Source organism: Neopelma chrysocephalum, unplaced genomic scaffold (assembly GCF_003984885.1).
Source record: "Neopelma chrysocephalum unplaced genomic scaffold, ASM398488v2 Primary Assembly neopelma1_132, whole genome shotgun sequence".
NCBI lineage: Eukaryota > Metazoa > Chordata > Aves > Passeriformes > Pipridae > Neopelma > Neopelma chrysocephalum.
The window spans coordinates 509,576-528,529 of record NW_020897794.1 but is presented as its reverse complement, the minus strand read 5'-3'; the positions used below and the strand labels follow the sequence as shown (position 1 = coordinate 528,529).

At 45.9% G+C, this 18,954-nt stretch overlaps 1 protein-coding gene across 1 annotated transcript in view; it reads right to left on the bottom strand.

Moving 5' to 3' along the window:
• Nucleotides 1–4,072: 4,072 nt before the first annotated feature.
• APPBP2 (amyloid beta precursor protein binding protein 2) overlaps nucleotides 4,073–18,954 on the bottom strand; it is a 20,401-nt gene continuing 5,519 nt past the window's right edge. Inside the window, exons 2-13 of the mRNA XM_027698689.1 lie at nucleotides 14,915–15,003; nucleotides 14,083–14,234; nucleotides 13,440–13,563; nucleotides 8,962–9,130; nucleotides 7,902–7,991; nucleotides 7,419–7,486; nucleotides 7,230–7,335; nucleotides 6,813–6,937; nucleotides 6,544–6,629; nucleotides 5,999–6,189; nucleotides 5,436–5,601; nucleotides 4,073–4,669 (exon numbers count right to left, since the gene is read on the bottom strand). Of these exons, the coding sequence (XP_027554490.1) occupies nucleotides 4,416–4,669; nucleotides 5,436–5,601; nucleotides 5,999–6,189; nucleotides 6,544–6,629; nucleotides 6,813–6,937; nucleotides 7,230–7,335; nucleotides 7,419–7,486; nucleotides 7,902–7,991; nucleotides 8,962–9,130; nucleotides 13,440–13,563; nucleotides 14,083–14,234; nucleotides 14,915–15,003 (1,620 nt within the window). The 3' untranslated portion in view covers nucleotides 4,073–4,415. The remainder of the gene's footprint in view (nucleotides 4,670–5,435; nucleotides 5,602–5,998; nucleotides 6,190–6,543; nucleotides 6,630–6,812; nucleotides 6,938–7,229; nucleotides 7,336–7,418; nucleotides 7,487–7,901; nucleotides 7,992–8,961; nucleotides 9,131–13,439; nucleotides 13,564–14,082; nucleotides 14,235–14,914; nucleotides 15,004–18,954) is intronic.

The following is an 18,954-nucleotide window of genomic DNA, read 5'->3' as shown; positions in this document are numbered from 1 at the left end:
TTATATAGTATATATCTTCTTCATCTTAAAATTTACTTCTGAAAAGAAAAAAAAACAAAAAAAAAACAAAAAAAAAGAAAATGTGCACTTCAACAAACTCACTAAGGCCACTCATGCTATAGATACCGAGGAGAGCGTCAGACGAGACCCCAGAGCACACACAGCCTCCCACCCCCCAGGGACAACCTGTGGCACTGCCCAAAATGTTCCTGAGATTGAGGGACAAAAGCATTCCCAGGCTTCTGTGGGAATTTTAGTTGATTTCTAGACAGAGGGAACCCCCAAGGTCCTCGCAGGTGACAACCCCCCCAACTGCAACTGCGTCTGGCCGGGAATTCTCTTAGGAAAGATGGGAAAACAGGGAGACAAAGGCCTCCAGGTAAAACCAGGTTCTGCCCAGGCAGAGGAGGGAGGATCTGTGTGAGGGGTGGTGACAGCAATCCCTGCCCTGTGCCACCTGCTGCCAGCCCAAGCCACGGCCCAACAGGACATTTATCAACAGTTTCCACCCTGTTTGAGGCACCTTTTCATCCTCTATCACATGGAGGGCTGGGAAAAGGGAACTGACTTCCATGTGCATCTTGCAGCACCTCGAGCGAATTCCAGACTGCAGCACATGGACAGGAAAACTTCCTTTGGAGAGTCACAAAAACATCACTGTGCTGGCAAGCTGGAATTCAACAAAACCCTTCAGAACAGTTGAACAAAACCGGTGTGCAAAAAGGAAACAGTCTGAAACCAAAGGTCTGGCTCCAAAGAGCTGGACACGGAGGCAGACACAGACACTCCCTGGTTGGAATTATCCTGCCACAACAGTGACCAAACAACTGTTTGGGGCCAAATAATTACTGGCTTGTTTAAGTAGCTGAGAGAGAGACTTGCAAAGACATTTCCCCCTCCCCTTCTGTCAGTTCTTTAAATCCAGGTGTGCTCCTCTTCTTCTGTAACATCCAGGGGGGAATCTGCCATCACCTTCCTCACTCCCTCCCAGCTGCATGGAAAACAGGACTCACCCCTCACTGACCAAACATGGCAGGGAAATATCAAGGGTTTAACTTAATCAATAGTGAAAATAATTTCCCTTAAGGTGCCACCCGGTGACTGGGGGGATTCATTTACTCACCTTCAGGCAAAAGATGCACGTTCACAGGATTTCCACTCCCAGGGCTCCCCTGTCACTGCCAGCACCAAACAGCCCCTGTGCAGCTGCCAGGGGATGCTTTGTGTGCCTATAAATGCCAATAATTAATTCCCTGTGTCCAGTGTTCCCTCGTGCCAGGCCCCCACCCCAGGGCTGACACCCGTATGGAAAAATGCTCCGGGGTACGGCCAGAGGGGACACCTGGCAGGGCACTGGGAAACCCCAGAGTAGAGAGAACATAGGGAATTACACCCCCTGCTCCTGGAAAACCCCACAGCATAGAGAATGTAGGGAATTGCACCCTCTGCTCCTCCAGCTCTGCCCAGGGCAGTCAGGCAGTGCTGGAGCCCCACTACGAGATCGACCCATGCTGGCCCAGAGGGATGAGTCCTTTCCCTGCCTCTGGCACCATCCCAGGGGCTCCAGCTCCCTCAGAAACATCCAACGGGAACAGCAGAGACAGGAACACACATAAGGGCAGCACAGCATTCCAGACTGGCTCCAGGTGCCAACAGGGACACTTCTAAGAGCTCCATCTGGGGAGTTCTGTGCCATCCCAGCTCCCGGGCGGGTCCTGAGCCCCGGCAGGAGGAGTTCCCGGAGCCAGAGGAGCTCTGGGGCAGCTGCAGCCTCATCCTGCCAGCCCCAAACAGTGCCAGCTGTCAGCACAGCCCCCATCCCACACGAGGGACATGGGAGAGCTCAGCCCAGGGCCAGGAGCTCCTGCAGCCACGGGCAGAGCTCAGCAGAGCCCTCCCGGGTCACAGCACGGCCCAGGGACATCTCCTGGCCACATCCTCTACCAACGAGAATTCTCCGGGAGTTTTAGGACCTTAATTCCTTCCTGACAAGCCAAAGCACCAAGGAGACAACATCCTGAAGTGGCTTTAGGAAAGGAAAAGGAGTGACCTCCACCAGATTGGAGACTAAAGCCACCGATGGGACACGTTTGGTTGTGGGATGAACCTGCCCTGGCTGAAGGCAAACAGGGACCAGGGACACAGGGCAGGGCTGGAACAAGAGATGGTGTCAAACAATGCTCCTCATCCCAAACACGACCTCGAGAGCCCTGAGACTCCTTAGTCAGAAGCTGGACACAGAGACCCTGAGTGGATAAAGGCTCTCCACACCATGTCAGGGTAAGCCCAGGGACCCACTCCTGCAGCTCAGAGCCACAGAACCACTCAGCTTCTTCAGGAAAACTCTGAGCCACTTCCCTGCCCGAGTTCTGACACCACTGTTACATACTTGGTTTGACTGTAAATAAGTTTTAATGGGATTTAAGAACTCATGAGAACGTTATAACTCATCAGTGCCTCGGACATCAGGGAGAAAAAGGTTCTGCCTTTTACAGCTGAATTTGTCTGTAGTTCCTACACATCATAAACAAAAACTGCTATAAATAAATTAGATTTTAAGTCCACACATACAGTTGGATTTTCACTGAGCAGCTGCTGAGGCCACACTGCAGTTAAGTCCTAATACCACAGGGGGTTTTATGCAAATCTTCCTTTTCACCTCAGTGAAGACATCCCAAGCATGCAATCATTAATCTTCCCTAACTACACAACTGCATTTTAAAGTTGATAATTACTCAGCCTTTCCCCCCAAAACACACTTGAAGGCACCAGTATATGAACTATTGGCCTGTAAAATTTCACTTCTTCAAAGAGCCATTAAGTCATGTCCAAAAATCTCTATTTCTTCCCTGAAGACCATCCAGCTGAACCAGTCCAGAAACAACTGCAAACCAGATCCCAAAGGGAACATCCAGAGCTGGCCCAGCCCCAGTTGGGACTGGTCAAGGTCCAAACCCCTGAAAACAGCAGGAGAGGAAACCCCCCCCTGCCAGAATCCACTGGAAGAACTGAGGTACCACCAGAGTCAGGTCTAGTTCGTGTCACACAGACTTTCAAATATCACCTCGACACTGAGAAATAAAACAAACCCAGAACAACACCCAAACCCACACGAGCAGGCAGCCCCCAACAGAAGGATTAAGACAAGCCAGTGAGAGAGGCATAGCCAAGGTCTGTCCAGTGAACTCTGCCTGGGGAAGGAACGGGAAGGAACCGGTTTCTGGTTGTACTGGTGTTTAATGTAGAAATGAAGCATCACAGAGAAAAAAAAAAAAAAAAAAGACCTGTTGTGCTTTTTGGCATTTTCCACTGACCCCTGTGAACTGTACAGTAAGTTGTGTTGTCAGAAACAGAAAAGGGAACTGGATTGTTATACAAAACTCTTCTGTATAAACAAGGAATGGCCTCCATCAGCAGGTGAAAGCCCAGCAGAGAGGAGAGCAGAGGTGGCTGCAGCGGAGTCGAGCGTGGCTGGTTCTGCCTGTGGCACTGGCAGAGTGTCTGGAGAAGCTCACTAGGTACAGACATGCCATGGCTAAGGAACGGGCACTTCCTAGCTCTGGATCTATGACAGGAATATCATTTGCACTGATCAGACACCTAAATGAAAGATTCCTACTGTCAAAGTGAAAGCAGGGGCAGAAAGATTAAATTAAAGCCACTGGTCCAAAAGCGGTTTCTAGCAGCTGGTCCACTGTGGGTTCTGCTGGTCCTGCTCAGGCTGAGCACTGGTGGTGGCACCAAGGACACGGGGATGGCTGGGCTGGGGGGTCTGTCCCGCTCCCAGGTGAGCACTGGTCCAGTTCAGGGATGCACAAAGCACACGGTGGGGACTCCACTCCGAGCGCGGTTCGGTGTTGCTCCCAAGTGGTTCTTGGTAAGGCAGCAGCCCAGGCCAGGGCATCCTCCCTGTGCTCGCTATTTCCCATCAACTTTGCTACAGAGATACAGCAGAAAGACCTTTCTCCTACAGCTCCTTAGAGGACAGCTTTTACTCTTTCTCTCTCTCTCTCTCTCTACGTCAGCAGAAAGCTCTTGGTGACACCTTCCATCCATAACAACAATGCAACTCTTTTGAACTCAAACAGTTTTATTTAATGTTTTCTTGCAGACTTTCTGCAAAGGAGCTTCTTTTGGAAGAAGAGAGAAAGAAGGGGGTTTGTTTTTTTTTTTTGTTTTTTTTTGGGAATACCAAGTTAAAAATGTGAGCCGAACTAAACATGCCATACACATGCTGAGAGGAATTGAACACACATTCATCCGTATGGGCACTCTTCAGTAGACTGGACCAGTGTTTCAACGCAAATTCCAGCCCCCAGAGAACTACATGGTTTAGATTTCACAGTATGACTTTTCCCCCTGGAACCCAGGGGAGAGGGGGGAAAAAAACCTTAACTGGTTAAGTGACCAAGTTCTTAGCTGCTCTGTCCATCGAGGCTCTGAGACATCAGGAAGGACTGGACCACCTCCTCCGTGGACTGGGGGCTGGTGCTCACGTCCTCCAGGGCATCCGTGACCGAGAACTGCCGGTCCCGCAACCGGTTCCAGTTGGCCAAGATATTGTGGTACTCAAAGACCTTCTCGTAATTGCCAATGGAATTGTACAGTTTAATGAGACCTCTGTAATCATATTCAAGTCCACTGTATCCTTCCCCAAAAAGCTTCTTTCCTAGAGGGATCCAAAAGAAAACCGGATTCAGAGGTGGAACGTCCACACGTTGCAATTGCTCAGGTCATTTTTAGCAACAGGTTGAACTTTTTTGTCAGGGTAAATCAAGAGCACAAAACAACACACAGTGTTATCAACAACCTTCCTGGATGATGGTCTGAATTCCATCCACCTCCTGCTCTGAGGGTGCTGGAACTGCTCCTCAGGGACTCTACAATCACATCATCACCTGCACCACAGCTTTACATGTGCAGAATCTACAGCCCTACACAGGAGACTCACTTTGTGCCCCAGTCACACTCCAAATTCAATTTAAACGGTGAAGTTGTTGTTGTTTTCTACCTTAAAACCATATTTTTTTTCTGTAACACACTGTACATAACTGTATGAAGCACGACTGGGCTACAGCATGACCCAAGGATGCATTTACTGGGGATTAAAATTCACTGCAAAGGGTAACAGGCAAGACAAGTATTTAATGAGAGGAATTATTCTGATGGGCACAATCATTGCCCATTTCTTTCAAAATTTGACTACAATCTGCACTCAGGTTCTGGCCATAAGTCCAAAATGTATTTAATGGGTCTGTTTTCAATGAATTCTGAAGGAACACTGAAAACAACACGAGTTCAGAATTCAGTCCCCGGGAGAACATTAAAGAAAAACCCCATATTTACATTGAACACCCATATGAAATAAAGTATCTTGTATCTCATTAAGTTCTTCACTAAAACTTTCAGGCACTTAAATTTCCTGTGTCACTCACCAATTGCTATGGATCTCAAATAAAGCTTTTCAGCATTTTCATACTGGTTCATGTCATAGTTGTAGAGGGAGGCGAGATGGCCCACGGAGAGGGCAACTTCATAATCCTCCTGGCCCAGGAGCTGCTCCTTGATCTGAATTGCCTTGATGTGCATTTCCTCTGCTTCCTGGAGGGTCAAAATCACACAGGTCAGTCAGACAACCCCTCACCACCTCACAAAGAGAGGAAAAGGTTTAAAGAAACACAACTGTGTTGCTGAACAGCCTGTAGTATTTTAGAAAAGGCAAAAAGTAACAAAGCCAAAACCAAAGCAAGTTCTCCAAATTCTTAATGAAGTGGATCATTAAATGCTATCACCAAACCCTCTGTCACCCCCTGAGGGCATCAAGCATCCCCATGGACTGTTTCTGCACAAAGCTTTTGGGATGAATCATAAAGCACAAGTTTTCCAAGCACAAAACTACCAACTGAGGCTGTGAAATGTGGGCACTGGAAACCCTCCCCTGTGACAGATTCTGGATGCCTTGCAGGTGAAGTCAGGCCCTTCACACCCCCAGTCTCACCTTGAACTTCCTCATGGACTGGTACAGCCTGCCCAGGTTGCCGTAGTGTTTGGCTGTTTGCACGTTGAACTCCCCAAAGGCTTTTTTGGCCAACTGGAGTGAGGAGAGGTGCAGGTCATGAGCCTCCTGGAGCAGCCTCTGCTCTGTCTCCTTGTTGTGACAGTCTATGGCAATCTCCTCCAGGATGAGTGCTGGGGGCAGAGAGAGGGGCTGGCACTGTGCTGCACACCCAGGGCTCCCCAGGGCAGCACAGAGCCAGCCCTGGACACACCTCGGGACACAGCTCACCAGCTTGTCACAAACTGGGACCCCAGGGATCAAGCTCACAACCTATATTTGTATATTCTGTGTTTTTATACCCCTCAAAACCTTCCAGATAAGTTGTAAAGAGTTGTCTTTGTGTTTTACAGGTGTGTTGACAGAGAATATCAAGGATTACAAACACCCAGAGTCACCTCCACAGAAAACAACAACTCAAGTTCCATTGTCTGTAAGAGAATGGGATAAACAAATCCCAAGGAAGGATTTCAAGAGAAGGGAACTACCTTTCACTCTCTTCGAAGAGGCCAAGAGAAGATGGTCCTCTGGGAGAATGTGAGTTATAATGCCAATAGCACGTTCAGCATGGAATCTGAAATCAAGTGGAAACAAAAAATTCAAGGCACCTCTCTGAGTCAGCAGCTGACACAACATCCCAAACATCACTGCAATCAACATGCACTAAATCCTAATTGGAAAGCTGGATCATTTAAGAAAGTTTTTCTCCATTTACAGCAATAAATGTGCTGCCAGAGCCCCAAAGGGCTGCACTCACAGTGCATTGTCGAATTTGCCAGAGCTGTACTGGTGAACATATGAAGAATAAGCCAAGTCTTCGTGGGCTGTGGCCACGTGGATGTTTTTACCTCCAAACACCGACTGCCGGATATCGAGTGCTGTCTGCGAGAGGGGCCAGAAAAAATTCAACAGTTAATACAGAAAAAAAACCCTGGCAAAAAGGGACAAAACCCCACTGCCTCTGGAATTCTCTACATACTTGAGACACTGAATATATAAAGGACACATGAGTCAGGAAAAGAATAAAGAAAGAAAAATCCCATAGTTGGCGGTGTTTGGGTTTTTTTAAAGAACAACATTGCAGTAATTAAATCAACTATTATCTGTCCCCATGAATTAACTACAACATTTCAGAGACTGAGAACATCAAGCCAGACACAGTCCTGCTGCCTACCTGATAGATGGCAACAGATTGGCAGATATTGTCTACGTTGAGCAAGTAAAACCCATAGTCTAGTAGCGTGTCAGAGTATTTGGGGTGCTTGGCTCCAAAATGCTCCCTGGAGAAACACAACTTCCATTATTACAAATCAAGGCAAGTTAAGCTTCATCCTAAAAGGGTCTCCTTTGGGGTGCTGCTCACCTGGCCAGGTACACAGCGTGCTTGATGAGCTGCTCGGCCTTCTTGAACTCCCTCTTCACCACACAGGCCTGGGGGGCAAAGGGAGCACGTGAGGAGCTGGGCACCCCCCTCAGCCCCACACTGCTGGTTTTATTTCACAACATCACTCTGATTATTAAAGGACTTGGTAGTTATTTAAGGACAGGATCACAGTATTAATAAACTGATTTTATTCTGCCAGAAATGCCTGACTGAAGGGTTTGTGCTGTCAGGATCAAAGAGGGAAGAGAGCACCTTTTTATGGCAGCTCACAGCTTAACGTTGTCATGATGGTCATTTGTGCAGCTGAAGTTCAGTTTGAGAAAGGAAAAACCCCAGAAATACACCCCTGCCCAAGGCTCCTGAAATGGAGCTGCTTCCAAGAATTCTGGAGATACAAACTATCCCCATCCATTCTTGGTTGCAGATCAGGTACAAAAGCAACGTGGAAGCTTTTAAATTCACCTTTGAGGCTTGTCGTAGCACATCCACCACCACCTTCACGGGCAGGCCCACCGTGATCTCCTTCATGGCCTCTATGCACCACTTGTAGGCCTGGGGGACACAGAGGGACCCACACAATGAAGCTGGAACTTCACCACAGCAAGAAAAATATGACCTGGCTCTGAAAAGCTGCTCATTTACATTCCAAAATTTCAAATATTCTGTCCAATTGTTTACGTGTAACGGAACTTGACCTAAAAACCATTTTAAGTTAATACTGAATGTGTAAGTATTTTATATCAGCCTAGGCATGTATTATTACAATTGCTTTTTCAGACAAAACCTTTATTATAAACATTTAATAATAATATATAATATTAATAAATATATAATATATATTAATAAATATCTAATATATAATATCAATAGATATCTAATATATAATATTAATCAATATATAATATTAATCAATATATAATATCAATAAATATCTAATATATAATATCAATAAATATCTAATATATAATATCAATAAATACATATAATATATAATATCAATATATATAATATCAACAAATATATAATATCAATAAATATATAATATATAATATTAATAAATGTATAAATATTTATTATAAACGTTTATAAAGATGTTTTTATAAAGATTATTTTATAATCTTTATGTCATCCTCACAATTCCCACTGTGCAGGACAATACCCCGGTTGGTGGACTCGGGAGCCAAAGGAAAACCAGAGTTTACACAGTGGTCACACTTCAGAGAAAATTTTTAGAAAACAGGTGTAAATCTTTGTTACCTGTGCTCTGCTATACATTTTTACCCATTAAAATAAGCTTTTGTAACACTTAACTTAGAGAGGACCAACACACACCACCGAGGTATCGCACATACCGGCGTCAGTCACGTGGACTAACTCAGAACGACACAAACTGACAAATCCAGGGTTTCTCTGGCAGTGCCACGCGGGCACCGGGAGATCAGGGATGGGATGGGACATCAGGGACAGGATGTGGGTGATGCTGCTCCCCCTGGCAGGGTGCAGGGGCACCCCCAGCCCTCACCTCGTCGTAGTGGCTCTTGGCGAAGAGCAGGGCGCAGAGTTCGCCGTAGAGCGCGGCCTTGTTGGCCTGTTGGCCGTGCTTGGCCAGTTTGTCCATGTAGGACTGCGCCAGCTTGAACGTCTCCTCCCCCAGGTGGTATTTACAGTTCCCGTTCCGGACGTGCAGCAACCTGGGGGGACACAGAGGTGAGCTCAGGGAGGCTGGGAATCATTCACACACAGGATCACAGGATCAACCAGCTGGGAAAAACACCTCCGGGATCATCGATCCAACCTGTGACCCGACCCCACCTTGGCACCCAGAGCCACATCCAGGCTCTGCTTCAACATCTCCAGGGACAGTGACTCCACCCATTCCATTGTCTGATCACTCTTTCTGGACAGAACTTCTTCCTAATGTCCAACCTAAACCTCTCCAGGCACAGCTCAAGGCTGGGTCCTCTTGTCCTATTACCTGAGAGCAGGGTCTGACCCCCCCAGCTCCCCCCTCCTCTCAGGGAGTTGTAGAGAGCAATAAGGTCTCCCCCGAGCCTCCTTTTCTCCAGGCTGAGCCCCCCCAGCTGCTCCAGTTTGGTGTGGCACCCTCAGAACTGCCCTGGCTGGCATCAGGAACGCACAATTCTGTTCCCAGAGCAGTTCTGGTGCTGCACTTTGGCTCTGGCACAGCAGGAATTGTTACTGTTGGAGATGTCAGATGAGTTCACATATTGATGCAGTTTTGCACATCCAGTGCTTGAACCAGCCTGGTGTGGTGGCTTTGTGTTTTCTTTTCAATAAAATCTGTTCTCCTCAATCCTGATGAAATGCCATTCCCAAAGCCCTTCCACCTGCTTCCCAAAGGATGGTAACCTCAAACAGCCACTGAGTGAGTACGCAGAGAGCTCGTTTTCCTGCATCTCTGCACTTTTCCCTCAAACTCTGCCTAGCCCAGGGCTCCAAATGAGCATTTTGGGGTTTCCTCACCAAAGATTTAGTCACAGTCATTTGACATGAGATCCAGCAGCACCAGAAGAGACTATTTTGTTGACCCAGTCCACAACAACTTCACCATCCTCTCCCTGCCCTGCCCTCTCCTATCCCACTGCCTTTCCATCTCCAGGATTAACAGGAGCCTCAGGAAGCAGCCCAGTCACACACAGCACTAGTGAAACCTCCTCCTGTTCCTCTAGAGAAGTAACAGTTTCAGCTTCTGGCAACTTAGTTAAAATAAAAGCAAAGCATTTTTTTCATTAGTGTAGGCTGATGCTTATTTACTTTAATGAGATACATTTGGAATGGGTGCCTTATCATATTCCAAGCCCACGGGGCAGAGGTGGATTCCCAGCCAGGGCAGCTGTTCCTGCTCCATGGAGCACACATGAAATCCGGGGGAATGAACCTCCCCTGGAAATGTGTAATTAGCCAGTGAGTAACAGAGACTGAAAAACAGAGGGCAAGGCTTTGGGAATCAGGACAGAAGCCAGGGAGATGTGAAGCACAACGTGGTGCTGCACTGCAAACAGGCTGGAACTCAGAGTTAATGTACAGGAAAAGCATTTTATTCCTGTTATGACACTTTAGGATAAAACTCCCCATAAATTGTTAAGGGGGAAGGAATGAACAGTGAAGGTTTTGCTCAAATTTTTTTCTTCTCTAAGAGTGTTTTCTGTTTCCACTTACTCCAAGCAGAGATTTAAGTTCCTGTAGCCCAGAAACACAGCTCAGTTCACCCTAAAAAACTCAGTTTCCTATCTAATGCATCATCAAACTCAAACACTAACAAGAAAGGAAATAAAGTTCCCCTTTTCCCAAGCAGGGAGTGGAGACAAGAACATGACAGATGTGCATTTGCTGCACAGAGAGAACATCAAAGAACAGACCTTCAAAAACCCTGCAAGCAGCTCCACAAACACCAGCCTTCCAGGGGCAAACAGAAACCAGGCTCAGGAACAGGCAGCAGAAAGCAACACCCACATTTTTCCTTAAATATGGTCTGAGAACTAAACAACTGCATTGTGTGCTTGGGCACAGGAACATTCCAGCTACAAGAGACAGGAATTATAAAGAAACTGGAGAAAAATGAAGCAAACAGCTTCCCTAAAGAGGCAAAGCCATCCTGCCTGCACCACTCAGCTGGGAGCTGCTCTGCAACATCAAAACCTCGGAGCCCAAATCCCATGTAATGGAATAAGCCAGTGGGATAGTGCTGCAATTTAGATAAGCTCCTGGGAAAGATCCTATCCAGTGTCTGGATGCTTCAGTGATAGTGTCTTAAAACAAAGAAATCTCCCAAAAAACCGAGCTAAACCTAAAAGCCAATCCTCCAGGATAAGCAGAGTTTATGTGATCCAGCTCTGAGTAACAAAAAAATCCTTTATTAATCCAAAGGAATTCTAGAAGATAAAGCCAAGAGGAAGAGAAAAGGCCTCGGGACGTTTATGCAAATGGCTCTGAACCTCCTTTGATGTCTGCAACAACAGCTTTTGGGGACTAACCTCCCCCAATCAAACCAGTCTCTGGGAGCCAACCCAGTGTTACACACCAGCTTAGGAAGTCTGAAACCACCAGAAAAAAAAAAACAACCCAAGAATCAGCAAAACGTGAAACAATGAAGTGGGGGAACCACATACTCATGTTATTTATTTGTACCTTGTTGTTTAACACACAATAACGAGGGAAAGCAAACCAAGAGGAGCACCACACATGCAGGAGAGCAGCACACAAGCTCATCAAAACCTCCAGTCTTCCCACCTTCTCCATATAATTTACTACTGCTGGGAGAAGGAAACACCAAGTCGTGTTTAAATAGCACAAAACTTGCCATGTTTTTAAACTCCACTCTATTAACAATGCAGTGTATTAATTCAACTCCCAGAGATCAGACTTATTAGCATTTAGAGCAAGAGCTGCCACTTTTTTTAAAGGGTCACACTTTAAAAAGCTGGATTTGAGTTTTGCTTCCCTAAAACTCCCCCCAGTGCAAAGCCAGTGGTAAGAACAAGATTTCCTGGAGCAGGGATCAGGTGGGAGCCACACAAAGTTTCTCTCTGAAGTCAGGAGGCTGAGTGAAATCTCTGCTCTGTCCCACAGAAAGGTGTTTGGATTTCACACACTGAGCCCTTCTCCAAGTGCTTTGAATCCTTTCAGTGTGACACAATCCCAAATAAAGGTTGCAGCATGTCTGGGAGATGCCAGAACATCTTCCCATTCCCACTGCTGCCCAGAGGGATGATGTTCCTTAGGGAACAATGGCTGTCTCTACCAAACCCAGTCAATTCTAACACAGGATGCTTTTCCCCAGCCCAAAATGAAAATCTCCTTTCCACCACTGCTGTCCAACAGAGAGTTCCATTTTTCCCTTTCTTTACCTTCTTTTCTTTTTTTTTTTTTTCTATTCAGAGAAGGCAACAGTTTATTTAAAGCAACTTCCCCAGCTTGCCAAATGGCCTGATACCACCAGGGAACTTTTTTTAGACTAATTAGAAGGCAAAGCACCAAGTACTAACTGTGGTTCTGTATCCATCAGTTCTGGAAGGTGGGTACGTGTGCCCAGTCTCCTGGCATCAGTTTATCCCTGGCCTGGCAGCCAGCAGAACCAGGCAGAGCAGCGTTGCCATGGCCCTGGGGCTGGCACAGCACATCAGCAGCTCCTGGCAAAGCCTCTTTCCTCTTCGTGTTTGCCCAGCCATAAACAAGATGCAGGGCTTTTTTTGGAGCAGCTTCCCCAAACAAAGTTTTGCTCTATATTCGACACAGCACATGCTTTGTTCTGTTTTACAGCAGCTAAAAAAGAGTTCAATCCTGTCCTAGCTCTGCTCAGCAGCCCCCAGGTAACTCATGTGAGCCCTGGTGTTCCCAACAAACCCCACCTGGCCACTGGCTGCAGATCATCTCACCTGGATACAGAGGTGGAAGAGCTACCAAAAACTGAAATATGATCTCTAGCAATGCAATATCAATCTCCACAGGCCCCTGAGAAACAAGGCAGGTTCAAAATCCAAATGCCTCCTAACAGCAAAAAAATTCTTTCCCAAGTGTTTCCAGCTGTGGCTCAAGGTGCCCACAAGAGCTGGAGAGGTGGAATGAAGAGAGATGGAGAGTTGCTATGAAGCAAGAGAACTCACTGATCTGAACCAGGAAAGGTAAGTTTTGCTTTTATTTCTGGATCTATTATCATTTGAGTTTGGATTTGGCAAATTCTTCTTGCAGCAAACAGAACTTCAGCAAAGTCCAACACTGAGCATTCCCTCACGTGCAACAAGCCTGGAGCAAACAGGGTGCTGGCCCCTCTCACTGCCCAGCCACACTTCCCAGGAGATATTGGGAAGGGCAGGAAAACAGGGGGGATTTATCCACTGCTCTGTGCTGCCAGCTCACAGGGATTAGTGTAGAACAAGCACCTCTTGACCCTCAGCTCTGGTCAGGAGAGTGTTTTGGTGCAGCAGAACAGCAAAGGAGCATCTGGAGTGGATTCCCCCCGGGAATGAAGGGGGAGCTCACCTCACACAGCATTCCACAGCACGGAACCAGTGCAGGATCTCATCGTGGAGGGTGCACAGCTGAAGGCAGGACAGAAACACCTTCTCAGCATCACTGTACCAGCCTGCATCCGACAGGAATCCCCCTGGGAAAACAGCAGGGACACAAATGGGAACCCTTTCGAAGGGATAAAGGCTTTGCTCGAGTCTTGTGAGACGATTCCTTATTTCATAGACCTGCATCTACAGACAGAAATCCTGTCAAGGTCAAATCCTCCAGCCCTGAACTGAAAAGGATGAAATCTGAGAGTAGAAGGATTCTCCTTCAATTAAAGAATTCTCCTTCATTGAGCATGACTTGTTGGTATGACCTACTTTTCCTACAGTTCTCTGTCAAGAAGAACTTACCAGTAATAAAAACATTTGAATTCCTTACATTAAGCATCACATCTGCAAAGAGATTTTAAGTCTAAATCATTTAAAATAGAAAAGCCTATACACTCTCAGATATTCAAATCCAGTGTATTTTTCTTAAGACACCAGGGAGTTTTCTCAAAATCCCATTCCAAAACACACAAGTTCTTTAAAAAGACGTCACAGACATTAACATGAAAATAATTAAATGTTAGATTAAGTGAAGCTTGCACAGAGAAAGCAGCAGTTACCTAAAACAAACCCAATCTGGATTGCTTTTTCTTTGACAGCAGCATCTGACTCTGCAATGTAGGAGCACCTTCTGCTGAAGGAATAGGCCAGGACAGAAGCCACTTTGACCCCATGGTCCATCAAAGCCTGGAAACAGTGATGGAGCAGATGTCTGGAACAAAAGAAAGCACATGAAGATTTTAGAGCACTGCAGTCAGCTGGCTCTGGGGTGCCATGAATTCACAGGAGAGAAATCAAGCCCAAGCCTCCCTCAAACCCAAAGCAGATGAGGACAAATCCCTGGGAGTCTCCAGGCTGATGGATCACAGTGTTGGATGGTCTGACACCAAGGGAGGGGACACAGAGTTCTCCACAAGGTGGAAGGAAAGCACAGCCTGCCCAGGCAACATTAAAAAAACTGGGAAACAACCTTTTCAGCCCAAACTCAGGAGGGAGGAAGCCTCAAATCCACCCTCCCCCAGCAGTCAGCCAGACGAGCAGTGATGGCTCCATTAACATCACACACATGCAGAGTCTGGAAACTCAGAGCTCATTCTGGTTACCAGGAATCTGATCTGAAACAGTTCTGAGTGTAACAGCACAAATGCAATATTTAATGACAGGAAAGCTCTTGAAACTGGGGCAATCCTGTCAGCAGGAGAACCCTTCCCTCAGGATTTGCTAAGCCAGCAGGACGTGGGTGCTGTGACTGCCTGGCTGGGCAGCCACGAGAAACTGGGGGGGTTTGCATCATTTGTTTTTCTTGTTTGCACCTTTTTTCCCCTCCCTCCTCTTCCAAGATCCAGAGGTTAAGGGCTGAAATGGGAATTATTGGTTTGTTAAGACACTCACCTTTTATCTAAAGCTCGTAGCACCTTTGCAAAAACTTCTAGTTCACAAAATTCACTACCCAGCTGGCACAGACGGCCCTGTTGGTAAAGCTGAAAAAAAACCAGGGAAGTTAATCTTAAAATTTAAGGTTGAGTTTTTCTGGGAAATTTAGCTTAATGGTAAAGAGGACTCATGAGGAAATGGAGACTTCAGAGCATTGAAATCCAGCAGGCTAAAAAAGTGACAATTCCAGAATCACCACAGGGTATCACCACAGGACATAAGTGCAGTGTTTAAAGGCTGAGCACAGCAGCTAGGAGAGCTCCAGAGGGGCTTTCAAGGGTTTTTTTTTATCTATAAATGTATTTTCAAGTGGCTGTGTCCTCCTGCATCACCAAAACACTGCCACACATAAGCTACAAACCCAAGAGAAAACCAAGAAACCCCTAAAGTCAGCAAAAAACACAATTAACAGCTTTGACACATAATCTAGAGCACAGCAATGCAAATATCTAATATACAAATAAACCCCAACCCACAAGTTGTGCAAGGGGTGACTCAGCAATCCCCAGAGCAGACAGGCACGAGCCCTGGCCCCATTAACACCTGAGCTCACACAGGGAATTGCTCCCTGAGAAAATGGGAAAACTGGAGCGCAGCTGTTCCTGCATTTATTGAGAGCAAGGGCCTGTTTCACACCCAAAGTGATTTTTGCCTGCAGATCAGCACATTTGTTGTGAGTTCTTCACAACAAACCAAGAGAGACCTGTCCATGCAGTGCAGGGGGAAGCTGTGGAACATCAGGATGTAAATACCATGGATTTACACAGGTACAACAACACAACAGTGACTGGGCAGAGAAGTGTCCTAAAAACCCACTGTGAGTGATTAATTCCCATTATCCCAAAGCCCCTGATCCACAGCTGGGACCTAAGGAAGCACCACTGCACACCTGCCACTGCCACAGGTACCAATATCAACCTTGATATTCCTCTCAGTCCTAATAAGGCCTTAAAATCCTTCCAGTGAAAAGCATTTTGTGCCCAGTTCACCTTTTTCTCCACCAACACTGATGGATTAGTATTCCAAACACAGCAAGGGAGAACATCTCCAGCCAGAAATTTAGTTTTAGTCAACTCTTCTTACAAAAGCAGATGACAGTGACTTCACAGCACAGCAAGTTTGTTATTTTAACAACAGCACCTACAAAAAACCTCCAAAAATACTTTGACCTAATAACGTCAATTGCCAGAAATGAATGTTTTCTTTTTAGTTATCTGGTTTTTTCTGGGGGATAATAAATAAAAAGGAAGTCTTTTAAAAAAACCAGAGCGAGTTTGCATGCAAAGTTAGTGCTCAGATAAAGCAGGGATGTGTCCCTGCACTTCAAAGGGATCAGAGCTGGATTCTCTCTGAGGGAACAGCCAGGGTGGTGTGTTTAAAAGCTACAGTCATGGTTAAATGGTCTCATTTTTTCAGCACAGCTGTCTCAGGGCAAGTGCTCTATAAAACCTAAAACATATTTTCTGCAATAAAATTTAAAAAAAAGGGAGTTAAACTGCCTGGTTTTCAATGCCCAAACTGTAGGGGGACATCCTGTCAATATTTCAACATTTCTGGAGGGAGCCAAGGCACACCCCCGAGGTGTTTTACCTGGATTTAAGGGAATCAAAGCCCCATCCCACGTTGCACAATTCCCAAGCACAGTATCATTCCCTCCTATCTCTGAGCAGTGGTAACTAAAAACCCCAGAGACTCCTGGCTCACCAAAAACTAACTGTAGTAAGACTTGTTAAAATTAATATTTATGAGGTTACATAAACACATCTGGGACTGTGCCCACTGTTACATGTGAGTCCTGAACTGCCAAGGAATAAAAGCCCTGGTGGGGTGGGGGGGAAGGGGAAGGGCCCAAAACTCCCCTCAGCTTTGACACATCGATTATTTGGGGCACACCTAAAGTCTGGCTCAGGGCCCCCGAGGTCCAAGGTGCCATTTTTCACTGCTCTAAGGAGAGATAAAAATCTCCCTGGGACCTTCACACCAGCACTCACCCCTTCCCTCGAGGAACTAACCCAGCTTGGAGCCTCCTGGAACTGTTGGAGCTGTTACAGCAATATTTTCAGACAGGATTTGACATGGAAATAGTGAGTTATACGTCAAACTGTGAAGTAATTCCAGGAGATTCAGTAACACTCATTTGTTCATTGAGGACTGAAGGAATGGGTCTCTTGTCAAAGCTCCAGAGAGACAGAATTCCTGACCACAGCCTTGCTACATAACCCAAAATACAAAACAAAATAGTGATTCAAGAAAAACATGTCCTGACACAAACAGCAGAGCCTGGACTGCTGAACAACTGTTCTTTTCTGAAGAGAGAAATGTTTTCTAGACACCAATTTCACCTATTTGGAGCTTACCAGGGATTTATTTTTCTCTGACTATGGAAAAATGACTAAAAGGCTGCAATGGGACTCCACCAGCTCACACTGCCACATCAATTCTGGCACTGCAAACAGGTATAAATTTAATATACAGGTAGATTATTTACACACGTGCCCAATCCAGCTGTGGGAAATCCACCCTGACCCTCTTTCAGGATCTGAGGCTGAATATTGAACTTGTAACACACTCACCTAAACATGCAAAAGCTGCACATCACAGTGGCCCCAATTAAACAAAATAACATTAACTTGTTGTAATAGAATTATGATATAATAGATAAAAGTTCTCGTTGGATTTCTCTCCCAGAGTAGATTAAGCTGAAGAAAAAAAAAACAGGACAAAACAACTTCTTCTAAACATAACAAAAAATCATTTTAAAGCTTATTTTTTAAAGCAGCTGGAGGTTAATTCCAACCAGTTGCACAAGGACCCTCCAGAGGAGGAGCTGAACACGCAATTTGAAAAATATGCTCCTGTTGCTCCAGCTTGGAAAAGAGGAGTGAAAAATATGTATGTTTCAGCAAGAATTACAGAGGAAATCCAAGGAGCTCCCCAGCATGTTTTGTAATGCCCAATAACGTAACGTGGAGGATCCTGCCAGGCTGGGGAAGGACTCTGCACTTCACAAACAGCAGGATTTGGGAAAAAAAGGTTGGCTGAAGCCACCACCTTCCTTCCCCACTTGACAAAGAAGGAAGAAGTTTCCTGAGTCGACAGTGCACTGAATGATTCTGTTGCTGGAAATTTAGGGATATTTGATGCTTTTAAATGTCAAAACCATCTCCAAACCTCCAGCCAAGCCCTGGTTCTACTGGAGATTGTCTGAGGCACAAAAAATGTAATTTTTCAACTATTCTTGGAAAACATACTGCCAATTATTAGGCTAGTCCTTACAAATCTCCATCACTTAAATAATCAAGAAGAAAACCAACACTCTGGCTTCAGAGCCAACTTTTGCACACCTCAAACACTCCCCACCTGCTTCAGCAGCACAGTTTGTGTTTCACAAGGGACACGAGTCTGAGCCTTCCAGTGACACAGGTGGGAGATTCTCCTCAGCAGTAATTGGGAAAACCCAGTTTGCTTCCAAGTTAAATCAGCCCAAAGGAAATGAAGTGGAAATAGGAATTATTGTTCAGCAAGAGCCAAACACCTCTGCTCATGGTGTGACCTCATTATCTCAATTATGATGAGTTCTACTGTCTCAGACTCAACAAGGAGACTGAAAAAAATGGAGAAGCTACAGAATACTGGGATAAGAAAATATGTCCCACAGGTAGAGGTTCAAAAATAAAAAGCAATCTGAGTAATACAAGTTCGAAGGCAAGAAGTTTCAAACCAGGAAAGACACAACAAGGAAAGATGGTTCAGCTCAGTTCTAAATTTAGACTAGAGAAACAAGGCATGTGTTAATAATTGGAAAAAAAACTCATGAGGTGCTGATTCTCCTTCAGAGGGAGGGTTTGATTTGCAGCGGTGGCAGAAGGGCAGGTTTGGTTCCAGCAGCACTCAGGGAGGGGAGCAGGGAGGCTGCAGGGGGTGGGCACAGGCACAGGGCAGAACCGGCTTCAGTTCTGACCCCAAACCAGCACAGGCTCCAGTTCTGACCCCAAACC